Source organism: Rhinoderma darwinii, chromosome 1, assembly GCF_050947455.1.
Source record: "Rhinoderma darwinii isolate aRhiDar2 chromosome 1, aRhiDar2.hap1, whole genome shotgun sequence".
Taxonomy (NCBI): Eukaryota; Metazoa; Chordata; class Amphibia; order Anura; family Rhinodermatidae; genus Rhinoderma; species Rhinoderma darwinii.
The window spans coordinates 193404588-193419219 of record NC_134687.1 but is presented as its reverse complement, the minus strand read 5'-3'; the positions used below and the strand labels follow the sequence as shown (position 1 = coordinate 193419219).

General features: G+C 44.9%; 1 protein-coding gene across 4 annotated transcripts in view; it reads right to left on the bottom strand.

The window, feature by feature from the left end:
- Positions 1-14632, bottom strand: part of FAM13A (family with sequence similarity 13 member A) — a 303023-nt gene that overhangs the window by 211013 nt on the left and 77378 nt on the right. For all 4 annotated transcript variants that reach the window (XM_075860670.1, XM_075860672.1, XM_075860669.1 and 1 more), the window contains one exon: positions 8256-8406. In XM_075860670.1, the coding sequence (XP_075716785.1) occupies positions 8256-8406 (151 nt within the window). The remainder of the gene's footprint in view (positions 1-8255; positions 8407-14632) is intronic.

Here is a 14632-nt window from a genome sequence, read left to right as displayed (position 1 = left end):
CACAGATCGTACAGGAAAAAAGACAAAGTCCACAACATCCTTAGGCAGTGTGGGCCACCAGTATTGACGAGCAATGAGGCCCCGAGTTTTACGAAGGCCAGAGTGCCCAGCCAGCTTGGAACGGTGTCCCCAGGGGAGAATTTTTCTCCTGTCAGCTAGATGAACAAAGGTCTTCCCTGGGGAATGTCTCTAATTTGAAGAGAATTGACAGAAATAATCCTGGAACGATCTATAATATATTGCGGAGTCTCTTCAGTCATCTGTCGCAAACGATCGAGACAAAGCATCGGCCCTCACATTCTAGTCAGCGGGACGGAAGCAGAGCACAAACTAGAATCGGGCGAAGAACAACCAGCACCTGGCTTGACGAGGATTTAAACGTTAAGCAGACTGGAGGTAGGTAAGATTCTAGTGGTCCGTGTAGATGATGATAGCACGTATGGCTCCCTCAAACAAATGTCTACATTCCTCCAAAGCCAACTTGATGGCCAGTAACTCCTGATCCCCAATGGAATAATCGCGCTCTGCAGGAGAGAATAGTTTTGAGTAGTAGCCACACACCACTGCCTTACCCTTGGGGTTTTTCTGAAACATAAGTGCACCTGCACCAACAGAAGAAGCGTCAACTTCTAAAGAGAACTGTGGAGATAAGTCAGGATGGTTTAAGAATTGAGGCTGAAGTGAAGGCACTCGAGGCTGATAAACGCTGACTCAGCCTCCAGAGCCAAGACTTTGGCGTTCACCCCCTTCTTAGTAAGGGCAGAGATAGGAGCAGTTAGCGATGAAAAGTTTGGGATAAACTGCCGGTAGAAATTTACGAATCCTAGAAATCGATGTACGGCACGAAGGCCCCGAGGACTTGGTCACTCTAAGACAGACTTCATCTTCCATCTTGAGTCCATGATTGGAGACAATGTAGCCCAGGAAAGGCAGAGCATTCTTCTCAAATATGCACTTTTCACGTTTAACAGACGATTATCCCTCAAACGCAACAGGACTTGACGAACATGCTTCCGATGGGTCGTCAGATGTGGCGAGTAGATCAGGATTTTGTTCAACTATACCACCACGCATACATAGAGGAGATCCGGGAGGATGTAATTCACGAATTCCTGAATTATCACTGGAGCGTTACACAGACTAAAGAGCATCATGCGATACTCGTAGTGTTCATCTTGAGTGTTGAATGCAGTCTTCCATTCGTCACCTTGATTAACATGGATCAGGTTGTAAGCCCCACATAAGTCCTGCTTGGTAAAAATCTTGGCTCTAAGAATGCGATCAAAGAGCTCTGAGATCAGGGGCAAGGGATACTTGTTCTTGACCGTGATTTGGTGAAGACCACCGTAATCAACACAGGGTCGAAGAGTTCTATCCTTCTTTTTAATGAAAAAGAACCCGGCTCCAGTCGGAGAAGGCGGCTTCTGGATGAACCCCCTCTCAAGGTTCTTCTTGACATAGGCCGACATGGCCTGGAGTCTCGGGCAAGAAGAGAGGATACACCCATCCACGAAGGGGCGAGACGTTTGGGAGGAGATCAATAGGGCAATCATAGGAACGATGAAGAGGAAGAACTTCTGCCTCCTTTTTACTGAAGACATCTGCGAAACCTGCACAGTGTGTGGGTAGTCCAGAGAGTGACAGAGGCAGAGGAGACTGTATAGGACAAACCTGTGTCAGGCAACGGTAAAGACACTTGGAGCCCCATTGGAGAACCTCTCCGGAGTTCCAGTCGAGGACCAGAGCATGTAAACGAGGCCAAGGCAGGCCCAGCAGAATAGGGTGGACGGCTTTAGATAGGACGTAGAAGACTAAATGTTCTGAGTGGAGGTTTCCGACTTGAAGTCTGATCGGTTTTGTTATGAACAGTACTTGATCGGGCAGAGGTTGCCCATTCACAAAAGCAACTGCCAGGGGTCTTTTTAGAGAAACCGTGGTCAAATGGAGACTATCTACTAGATCCTGCTGAATAAAGTTTGCAGCGGCTCTGGAGTCCAGATAGGCAGAGACATTATGTGATTTCTCACCAGTGACAGTTTGGGAGAGGATTTGGTAGTTGGCATCATTTCACCTAGGGTTGTCTCCCCAACCAACCCTAGGTGCTGAAGTTTCCCAGCTTCTGAGGACATCAATGCACAAAATGGCCTCCGTGGCCGCAATACAAACATAGTCGAGAAGTGCTTCTTCACGGATTCTCCTGGTTGGCTAATTTGAGTCTGTCCACTTGCATGTTTTTTTTTTAGGTGGAACATAAGAGAGCAGTAGAGGTCGCTGGAACTTGGGTGCCAGTCTAGGGAGCTTTCGGTCTCGGCGGGCCTCCTGAGCCCGTTCCTGGATATTCATGTCGGTCGGGTCGTCAACAAAACAAGGGCATCCAGGGAGGATGGGAGGTCATGAGCAGCAAGCTCGTGCTTTATTCGCGGGGACAGTCCATGCCAGAAGGTAGCAACTAAAGCCTCATTGTTCCAGGCAAGTTCCGCTGCCAGGGTATGGAACTGAATAGCATATTACCCAACCGTGGTTTCTCCTTGACAGAGGGTCAGAAGAGATGTAGCGGAGATGAGGAAGATGACTGACTCGGCTCTCAAAGACAGTACGGAAAGTTTGTAGAAACAACTGCAAATTGGAGGTCTCTGGACCCTCACGTTCCCATATGGGATTAGCCCATGCCAGGTCCTTGCCAGAGAGGAGGGAGACGATGAAGGCGATCTTGGTCTCATCAGAGGGAAACAGACATGCGTGCAGATTGAAGTGGATCTGGCATTGGTTAATGAAACCCCTGCAGGTCTTTGCATCCCTGTCATAGCAAGGTGGTAGAGAGATTCTGAAATCAGCAAAGACAGGAGGAGCAACAGGAGGAGGTACCATCGCGATTGCAGCAGGAGCATACAATCAATGCGCGATGGAGTTCACTGCCTGAAGGAGCTGATCCTGCCGTAACTGAAGGTCTCGCATGTCCGCTTGCATCGCTTGGAATGCCGTCGCGGTCTTGGGCTGACCAGCGGGGTCCATGGCCTGAGCGTACTGTCTCAGCTGTGGGGCACGTGAGCCCACTAGGCTGCTCTGCCATAGCGGAGAAGATGCTGGCCAAACAACAGTCCATAATAGTATCTTGGATAAGAGTACTTGGGGAGATGATCTGGGAGATACTCGAAGTAGCAGACACGTGGCACAGATGATGGTTGGCATAGCAGATGACACTGGATGTGGCAGATAAGGCACACACGACTCCAACAACAGGCTTAGGCTCGGGAACAAACACAGCAACAGGATAAGGGAAGCAGGATACGGGAACACTGGGAGCAGGATACAACTAAGGCACCATTTGCATAGACTAACACCAGAATATAAACAGCGCCCAGGCAAGGAGAGGAAGGGCAGAGCCCTTTTTAAAGTCCAGGGTGTTACTGGGTTGATTGGGTAACTTTAGACAGGTGCGCACGATGGCCCTTTAAAGCCAGGAGTGAATGCGCGCACCCTACAGGACAGCACTAAAGCTGTAAGTGTTGATGTCTCTGAGGAGGGAGACACCGACATGAAGATACAGTCCTGCAGTCGTAACTGCCGATAAGTGGGACGTGTCGGCTGACCATGGCCATAACAGCTAGCATGGGGACAAGCGCTAATTTCTACGATCGTTCGTCCCCATACATATCTATCACATCGGCAGAACACCTCCCTGTTTACACAGGGAGATGTGCTGACGACAATGATATTACTTTATGCTGCATAAAATATACAATCAGCTGAAGAACGAGCATTTCATATGAAGGGTAGTGTAAAAAAAAAACTGTATTTTGCCTTTCTTTTTTGAGTCTTAAATTTACACAGTTTACCGTGTGGTATAAGTAACTTAATAACGTCATTCTGCGGGTCATTACGATTACAGCGATACCAAATTTATACAGTATTAATACTTTTGTACAATAAAAGCAATTATTTAATAAAAGCCATACTCTAAGAGCCAAAACTTTTTTATTGTTTTTTATGTAGTTGTATACGTTTTTATTTTTTGCGGGACGACTTGTAGTTTTTATCGGTACCATTTGGTGATGGGATACATACGTTTTTTTGATCGCTTTTTAATGCATTTTTTTTTGGAGACCGGATGAAACTAAAACAGCAATTCTGCCATTTTTTTAATTTTATTTTTTAGTGTTCAGCATGCGGGTTAAATAATGTACATTTTTTCTAGTTCAGTTTCTTACGGATACAGCGATAACAATTATGTGTAGCTTTTTTAATTTGTTCCATATTAAAGCATTTTGTATGTGGAAAAAGTGGGTTTTTCATTTTTTTTTAACTTGGGATTTTATATCTTTTTTTATTATCATTTGATCGCTTTTATAATACACTGCAATATTTCTGTATTGAAGTGTATTATGCCTGTTACAGTAAAACAGACAGGAATTCTATTAGGCCCTGCTTCTGACAGGACCTAATAGGCATAGACGGAAGGCAGACCTGGGGGCCTTTGTTAGGCCCCTGGTTGCCGTGGAAACCATTGGTGCCGACGGGATGAAAGATGGAACCCACTCCCATTTAGAAACCACTTAGTGCCGCGGTCGATATTGACTGCGGCATCTAACGGGTGGGATCAACTTCGATTCCACCCGTTAGAACAGGAGCCCGGGTATTTTTAGACAGGGATTATGTCACAGCACCGTGGCATAAGTACACTCAATGACCACTGTGAAAAGACGTATGAGCTGTCATTAAGGGGTTAAGAAAAACTTATTGAAATAAAAATATATACTGCACACAGCAAACAGCTAGTATGCAACATCCACATATTTTAAGGGCACACAGTATACGGTGTATAAAAAATACATCTTAATAATTTAAACACAAAATCACAGCGTGCTATTTGCAAATTAGCCTAAAAAGGTCACCTGGGTGTTGCCATTATCCTGAAGAGTTAGGTACCCTGGTGCCTAAACAGGCCCCTCACAGCTTGTCTAAAGTCTCAGGGACCGCTCTTCGTCACTACTAGATCTCTGAAATCCTGTGGCTGCGCTATTCTATTCCACTTCCCGAGCATGCACAGTAAAGTGCTTACAGTAAGTTGAATAGAACGACGAAGGCACAGGATTTTGTAGATCTAGGAGTGACATAGTGCGGCCTCTAAAATGTCAATCAAGCCGTGAGGGGTATGTTTAGACACCAGAGTTCCTGACTTCTCAAGATAACAACAACGCCCAGATGACTCTCAAGTTAAAGTAGTTATCCTGGTTGTGAATTTTATTTTGTAAGGGCTGATTATGAAATAAATAAGCAAAAGCAGTACTGACCTATCCTTGCCCCCAGTTATCTAGCGTGAAAGTTTAGGCGGCACTCAAGATGGTTATTTACACGTACGTAGCATCTGACTGCTGCAGCCAATCAGAGGGCTCAGCGGGGCACAGTGGTGACAAATCGTATTTCTGACATAGTGCCAGAAATACAACACATGACCCCTGAGCCCTATGATTTGCTGCTCTCATCACATGCTATGCACCAGGAGTGCTGCTGGAGCGTCGGCGCTGGATCGCTGGGGGCAAGATTAGGTAGGATTTTTTTGCTTATTTATATCATTTCCAGCCCTTACGAAAGAATTTTAACAACACCGACAACCCATTTAATTTGAATACAGCAGGCACAGTTTTCAATGTTCCTTTTCTCGATTACGTTGCATCAACCAAATTAGAGATGAGCATCACTGTTAAGTGGCAAGAACTTTGCAAAATTAGATACACATAGAAGTGACCTGCAAGGAGTGGTGGTAGCAGGAAGAAAAGTTTTTGACACCTTGACTAAAAGGGATGATAAAGTGGCTTGGCCATATGATAAATTGAAGCTAGATTTCTAGACTAGCTTTGTTCATACTTGCCAACCACCTTAGGCCTTATGCACACGACCGTAGCTGTGTGCAAAGCTCGTGATTGCGGCACGGATGGCCGCAGAGTCATCCGCGGGGCACCCGCAAATCACGTACCGGGCACACATTGATTTCAATGAATCTGCCTGGACCGCAAATGCAGCCCGTAATAAGATATGTCCTATCTTTTTGCGGTCCAGGCTCCCGGCGAGTGCACGAACTGTGGAAACCACGGTCGTGTGCATGGGCCCATAGCAATGAATGGGTCCGCAATTCACCCACAGATTTTTGGGTGAATTGCGGAAGCAAAAACACGGTCGTGTGAATGAGGCCTTAAATTGTCTTGTAATCTCCCGGACTTCAGTCAAGAGTAGGCAAGTCTACTGCAAAGCCTGAAAGGAGAGGTCACCAGTAAGAGAGGAAGCAACATGTGAGCGGTCTCCCTGAAGGCTTTGTTTCATACGAGACAAAAGACTGCATCTTATGCCAGAATTATTTGGGATCTGTATGGAGGTATTATCTGAAGACTAAAAAGCCAAATATCATAAGGGTATGTTCATACGACCTATTTTCAGACGTAATTCAGGCGTTTTACGCCTCGAATTACGCCTGAAAAGACGGCTCTATTATGCCTGCAAACATCTGCCTATTGCTTGAAATGGGTTTTACGATGTTCTGTTCAAACGAGGTGTAATTTTAAGTGTCTCTGTCAAAAGACGGCGCGTAAAATGACGGCTCGTCAAAAGAAGTGCAGGACACTTCTTGGGACGTTTTTGGAGCCGTTTTCCATAGACTCTATTGAAAACGGCTCCAAAAACGGCCATAAAAAACGCAGCGAAAACGCAGCGAAAAACACGAGTTGCTCCAAAAACGTCTGAAAATCAGGAGCTGTTTTCCCTTGAAAACAGCTCCGCATTTTCAGACGTTTTTGGTTACTACGTTTGAACATACCCTTACAATTATGTGGGGTCTTTTTATTGGAACATACATTCTAGTGTATATGTGGAGTAATACTGTGTACACGCAGCATATTTCTACTGAATATTTATGCAACATGAATGTGTCTAGTAAGTGTGCCTTCACATGCGTAAATGTGGATTGTTTGTATGTATGCTTTTATGTAGAGAGTTAACGTGGGTGCATTTGTAATATCAATTCTGCAAAGCATCTGTAATGACGGGGGTGGGGAGACAGACAAGTGAGCCCTAATCTACCCGCCACTCAGTCCCTGCCTACTTGCAACGACCCGCCCTAGGCGACGGGGTACAACTGGGCGACGGTCCCTACGCTCAATAAGTGCACGACAGACAAACAGACAAGGGACACAGAGCTAGGGGGAGAAAGGGGCAGTTTCCCACGGCAACACCGTGAGCAACAAGAGAAGTGAACAAGCCGAGTCAAACCAGGAGAGTACGAGGTGCCAAACGCAGAGCAGAAGAGTAGTAAACAAGCCGAGTCAAACCAGGAGTGTACGAGGTACCAAAACGCAGAGCAGGAGAGTAGTCAGCAAGCCGGGGTCAATATGAAGCAAGGACAATAGTACAAGACGCTGCAGCAGGGCCAGGAAACCAAACGAGAAGAATCACAAGCAAAGGAGGAACAGGAAAGGCAGGTATAAATAGACAGAGGGCGGGAGCTAGCTCCGTCTGGCCAGGCTGTGATAGGTTCTCCCACTCCTAAGCCTGCCACCCTGAGTGGTGGAAGATGGAGTCAGTCTCACAGACATAGAGGCAGGTGCAGACTGATTATCTATGGGCGTTAACCCCCGAAGCTGTGCCTGGCAGATCCTTTACAGCATCTTTAAAAATATACTGGGTCCATGGTACCCTTAATTCAATACTGAATGGAATTCATAACTTTGAAGACTTTATTTTACCTTTAGGCCCCATGCGCACGACCGTAGTTTTCATACGTAATTAAGGATGAAATTGCGGACTCATTTACTTCTATAGGCCACAGACACCTTTTCGTATATTAGTGTGTGTCCGGGCCATAGAAATGATCCGCAAAATATAGAACATGACCTATTCTTGTGCATCCGTATTTGCGGACAGCAAAAAGCAGGAGTCGTGTGCATGAGGCCTTATACTATTATTATATTAGCTGTATGAGCAACTCCTGGTGCTCTTTTATGCGACAGAATGCAATATAACAAGTTAACATGAAAGTGAATAGGAATAGAATATATAACGCTATGATATAGTTGAGAGCATTCCAATTGCCTCTGTAGCTTTTCACTTACACTTTATTATGTGTGCATGCTACTTTTTGACCTTTCAAGGATTTTAGTGATTATATAATTCCCCTTCTCAAAATTCTCTGGCTCGATTCAGTATACATCAGTTATACACGCTTCAACACATTTGAAAAAAATATTTTAAAAAAACGTTCTGCTTACTTTTACAGTAATAACTTTGGCCAGGTCTTCACAAAATGCATCCTTCCCTGTGGACTCACATTCAAAGAACTTTGAATAATCTTCTAACAACTTGGCCACAATTTTGTTGCATATTTCCTGCTGCTTCATGCCTTCAAAGCCAGGAAATACACTGTGAATGAGAGACAAGTACATACATCAGATTCCACATTTTTTCCCCAAGTTTAAAGATGACTGATTTGTAAAGAGAAAAACAAACAAACAAACAAACAAACAAACAGAAGATCTTACTATTCTTAGGCTAAGGCGGGATTCACACGACCGGGTCGGGTCCGAGCCCGAGTGCCGGCCGGTAAAATCGGCCATTCTGCCCGGCCGGTTTGCATAAAGTTATGCATCCGTGCCGGGCCGGGCAGATCCGGACAGTGACATCAGCGGCAACTCCTGAAGGGGAATCCCCATGTGTTCGGGGATTCCGCTTCAGGAGTTTCCCCTGATGTCACTGCCCAGATATGGACAGAGACATCAAGCGCTCTGTCCAGGAGCGGAATCCCCGAACACACGGGGATTCCGCTCCTTCAAGGAGCTAAAGTGCGGCTAGCACATAGCAGAGCGGGGAGATACCTCCCCGCTCTGCTATAGTGGCGTCGCTACAGTAGTAGCAGCCGCAGCTGCTGCTGCAGCTGCTAGCGGCGCCATCAAAGGTGTCGCCGGGCCAGGGCGCTTTTAAAACAAACAGGAGAAGGGAGCCAGCGCAGCGTTCCCTTCCACCTGCTGTACACCCCGGCCCTGCCACACCGTGTACAGCGATGCCATTCGTCAGAATGGCATCAACTCCTCCTCCTCACATGCACTCTGCGCTGTGAGGAGGAGGAGATAGAGCGCAAGAGCCGGAAAACCCGGCCGTCACTCGGGACACATCCCGGTGATGGCCGGGTATTACCCGGCCCCATAGACTTCTATGGGAGCCGGGCGGCCGGGCGAAAATAGAGCATGTCCTATTTTTTGACGGGCGGTTTTCCCGGCCGTCAAAAAATCGGTCGTGTGAATAGCCCCATTAGGGGTCTATTATTTCTAATGCAGCCGGGTGCCGGCCGATTTATGAACGGCCGGCACCCGGCCGGGAAACCCTGCCGTGTGAATGAGGCCTAAGGCCTCATTCACACGACAGGGTCCGAGTGTCGGCCGGGAAAATCGGCCGATTTTCCCGGCCGATTTGCATCCGTTCCGGGCCGTGTTGCCATTTTTACCGGCCGATTTGCATCCGGTTTTTTCCCTGACCGTTTTTTAATCGGATGAATTTTTTGCACTTTACTTATTTTTTATTATTATGGTCTGTCCCTCAAAGGTCAAAAAAGACCTTTTTGGAACTTTTAATATTTTTTTTCTTTTTCCACCATGTTTTTCCACTGTAACTGGAGCTGCACAGCAGCCCCAGTTACAGGGGAAATCAGCCCTCTCATAGTGACGATTGTCACTAATAGGGCTGTGCTGGGTCTAGTAAGACCCAGCAGCAGTCTGTCACTAACGGCACCCGGCGATCATGTGACCAGTCACATGATCACCGGGAGGAATACAGACAGCGGCGTCTATTCCTATACACAGCGTTCATTGAGCGCTGTGTACAAGTGATCAGAGAAGACAGAAGCAGCGACAGCTGCTTCTATCCTCTCCTCAGGGTCCCCGGCAGTCACTGACAGACGGAGACCCGACATTCAGCTGCCCGATCGCGCGGGCAGCAAGTTAAAACCCGAGCCGTAAAAAGTCTATGGCTCGGGTTTTAAGGACCCTGACCTCTGGCTGTAAAAACACAGCCAGTGGTCGGGAACCGTAACAAGCAGGGGAAGGGAGCCAGCGCAGTGCTCCCTTCCACCTGCTGTACACCCCGGCCCTGCCACACAGTATCTCCAGCGTAGCCATTCGTCCGTGCACTCGAGACACATTCCGGTGATGGCCGTGTATTACCAGGCTCCATAGACTTCTATGGGAGCCGGGCGGCCGGGTACCCGGCCGAAAATAGGGCATGTCCCATTTTTTGATGGCCGGTTTTCCCGGCCCGTCAAAAAATCGGTCGTGTGAATAGCCCCATTAGGGGTCTATTATTCCTAATGCAGCCGGGTGCCGGCCGATTTATGAACGGCCGGCACCCGGCCGGGAAACCCTGTCGTGTGAATCCCGCCTAAGTTCACATCTCGTTTTGTGCACACATTTGTGGTATACGACGACGTATAAATTTTTAAAGTTACAAAGATGTATGCATTTGTAACATACGCTTACTTTTTTGCAGTATACGTCGTATACGTTTTTATACATTTGTGTCCGTTCTTACTTCTAAAAACGTATATGTTTTTTTTTTTGTTCTTGAGCGAAATCAAACTTTGTGAAGTCAAGATTTCCCATATATGGTGACAAAAAATATAAGTTTTACTTATGCAAACGTAGGGTCTAAGATTTAAGATTGCATACGTCGTCCATTGACTTCAATACAAATAGAAACGTATATGTTTTGGAAAAGTACTGAAAAGCATACTAGACTACGCTTTTCAGGATGTGGAAAAAAAAAAAAAAAAGGATAGAACGTAAGCACACAAACTAAACCATTAGGGCATCCGTCCTGGCCATAGAAATCAATGTACAACTGTGGTGCACATTTTAACACCGTTTTTTTTCATGTTAAAACGTGCACATCAGACGTACAGCCTTAGCTAGGCTTGCCATCACCAAAAATGTGTAAAATTACAGCATTTATTTACCTTTTTAGTTATCTGAGGCTTTTAAATTCCTGTACATGATGAAAGCTACAGCAACTTTTCTCAGCCCATGGGAGGATCAGCATTTGCTTGTTTGCCTGTTTCTAACCTTAGAGAACCTTGAGCAGGATCCCTTCACTTATCGTCATTGTGCTCCCTTTTAGACTACAAGGTTTAAGAAAGATTTATTATCTCTCTAATGGGTAAATGTAGCAGCATACAAGACCTGCAGGTCCTGTTATAGGCAACAAAAACGACAAGGGAATAGAAAGTTAGGTACAGTGATCAGAACACAAAAGGTTGGAGCATGACTAAGTATACCAGGAGAAGAGCTGTGGGAATAATCTAGTAATGATCATTCCACACATCGAGCTCTACAGGTTACCATTGCTAGAATTCTATTCAAGACATAAACCAATCCAGGGCTTCTCAATCATTTTTTACTGGGACCTCACCAGCCAGAATACGGTAAAGCCTGGGCCTCATCAGTGGTCAATGTCCATGCCAAATTTAAAAATATACCTCAATGTATCTTTGTCTCCTGAACCCAGTATAACATTGAAATAAATACCAAAGAAGTTTATGTTGCTAAACCAGAGATTGGGGCAGTACTTTTAACAGTCTTGAAATTAACGTAGTACAGGACATGCCTGCTCTTTCTTTGGAACTCGTTACCAAATCACAGATTACTCAGCCTTTAATAGATACAATGAAAAAAAAAAAGTCACAACTTTGAATAAACTGCTTTTAGTCAGGGTGTCCAAAATTACAAGAATTCTTGTCCTGAAACAGCCTAAATAACACAAAATTTGTAATGATGGGAAGAATTTTCTAATGGCGAAACGCACATCCTTCACTGTAGCAATTACCAATCCTTTTTATAACGCCACTTAAAGGGAACCAGTCAGCAGAAAAAAGGTGCCATATCTGAAGGCACCATTAAACCCCTTGGAGACACGGCCAATTTGAGTTTTTTAATTTTTGTTTTTTCCTCCCCACCTTCCAAAACCCATAACCTCTGTTTTTTTGTCGACATAGCCGCATGAGGGCTTGTTTTTTGTGGGACAAGTTGTAGTTTGTCATGGCACCATTTATTGTACCGTATAATGTACCGGGAAGCTGAAAAAAAATTATTTGTGGCGGGAAATGCGAGAAAAAACAGCGATTATGCAAATTTTGGGGGGCTGTGTGTTTACGGCGTCCATCAGGCGGTAAAAATGACATGTGCGCCTTATTCTACAGGTTGATAGGATTACGGCAATACCAAATTTCTAAGTGTTTTGTTTTATGTTTTACCACTTTTTCTAAAAAAATCTATTTGCTAAAAAAAAAAAAAAATATTTTTGTGTTGCCATATTCTAAGAGCCATAACTTTTTTAATTTTCCATCAATTTAGCGAGGTGAGAGCTTAATTTTTGTGGGGCAAACTGTAGTTTTCACCTATACCATTTTGGGGTATATGCGACTTTTTGATCACGATTTATTTTTTTGGAGAGCTAAGGTGACGAAATATATATATATATTTATCGGGAACGTTTGTGTGGGACTTAATAGCCGCACAGCGTGATCTCGCTGTGATGTCATTCATAATAAAATCATGTCAAAATAAAAACCACTGCTATTATCTACATTACAGCGCCGATCGGATTATGTTTGAGATAGGACATTTAAAATCTGGTGACAGAGCCTCTTTAACTATTGGGGACAATAACTACAGGGAAGGACCACATAGGGGGCACTAACTACAGGGGAGGACCACATAGGGGGCACTAACTACAGGGGAGGACTATATAGGTGGGCACTAACTACAGGGGAGGACAATATAGGTGGGACTAACTACAGGGGAGGACTATATAGGGGGCACTAACTAAAGGGGACTTTATAGGGGTCCCTATCTACATGGAAAGCCTTAGGGGGCACTATCTACAGGGAACACCACAGGGGGCACTATCTACAGGGGGCGCCACAGAGGGCCCTATCTACAGGGAACGCTACTATCTACAGAGGGCACTACGGGGAGCACTATCTACAGAGGGCTCTATGAGAGGCACTATCTACAGGGGGCTCTATGGGGAGCACTATCTACAGAGGACACTATGGGGAGCACTATCTACAGGGGGCACTATGAGAGGCACTATAGTGGGTTTTACACTGGGCGACTATCGTGCAGACCAGCGTTCATAGAACTCTTGTTGTCGGTAATTTCCCTGTGTAAAAAGGTCAGCGATCAGCAGATGAACAAGCAAACGCTTGATCATCTGATAATCGTATAGTTTTAAAAAAGTAAAATATTATCGTTGTCAGCAGCACATCTTCCGGTGTAAACAGGGAGACTTGCTGCCGATATGATAATATAATAATGCATGGGGACGAGCAATCTGAGTAACGGCCGCTTGTCCCCATCCATAGCTCCATGTGAATGGAGCAAACGAGCGCCGATCAACTATGTATCGTTTATCGGCGCTCGTTGCACAGGCCGAATATCGGCAGGTGTTAAAGGTCCTTAACTACAGGGTGCTCTATGAGGGGCACTATCTACTAGAGGCACGGTGTGTGGTGCATTATTTTACGGTGTTTGACAATTTTATTCATAGACACAGTATATGGTACTATTATATTCAGGAGCGCAGTGTATAGTACTATTATATTCAGCACAGTGTGTAGCACTATTATATTCAGCACAGTGTGTAGCACTATTATGTTTGGGGGCACACTGTATAGTACTATTATATTCGAGGGTACATTGTATGATACTATTATATTCGAGGGCACAGTGTATGATACTATTATATTCAGGAGCATAGAGTGCAGCACCATGAGAATTTTATCTTCGTTTATAGGTGCAGAAACGTTGGAAAAGTGAGGAGCTAAAGACATCTGACCGGCAAACTCTGCAGAAATGGGCCGTGCACAGGAGAAGTCATCATAGGGAACCAAATAAAAGAGAAAAAGAACAACTCCAATATGAGAAGTTGTCACCGGTGAGTCACTAAACGTAAATGTTTATTCTCCCTGTGACTGATCAGTACTGTAGTCACTGTATGATCTGCAGCGAGATGGGTGGAGCGTTCTTTTTTTGTGAAACAACAACTCCCAGCATATCCTTAGCATCGTTCTGGCTATACTGGGAGCTGTAGTTTTATGCCGTACAGACGTATATGGCAGGATTTAAACTGAATTTGCATATAATCTCTGTACGGAGCTGCATTTGTGCTTGTGCTGTATTTATGTACTAAGCTTGGTTCTGGAGTTATATACATCATAACAACCAAGCTCAACACATATATACAGCACCAAAGAGAAGCTCAGAACATATATACAACTCCAGAACCAAGATCAGTACATATATACAGCATCAGAACCAAGCTCAGTACATATATACAGCACCAGAACAAAGCTCATTACATATATATATCAGAACAACCAATCTCAAAACAAATATACAGATATATATATATATATATATAGATTGGTTGTTCTGATATATATATGTACTGAGCTTTGTTCTGGTGCTGTATATACGTACTGAGCTTGGTTCTGATGCTGTATATATGTATGAGCTTGGTTCTGGTGTTGTATATATGTACTGAGCTTGCACCTGGCACCGTATCTGTGCATTAGCTGGGAGAGTTATCACGGCTTACAGCA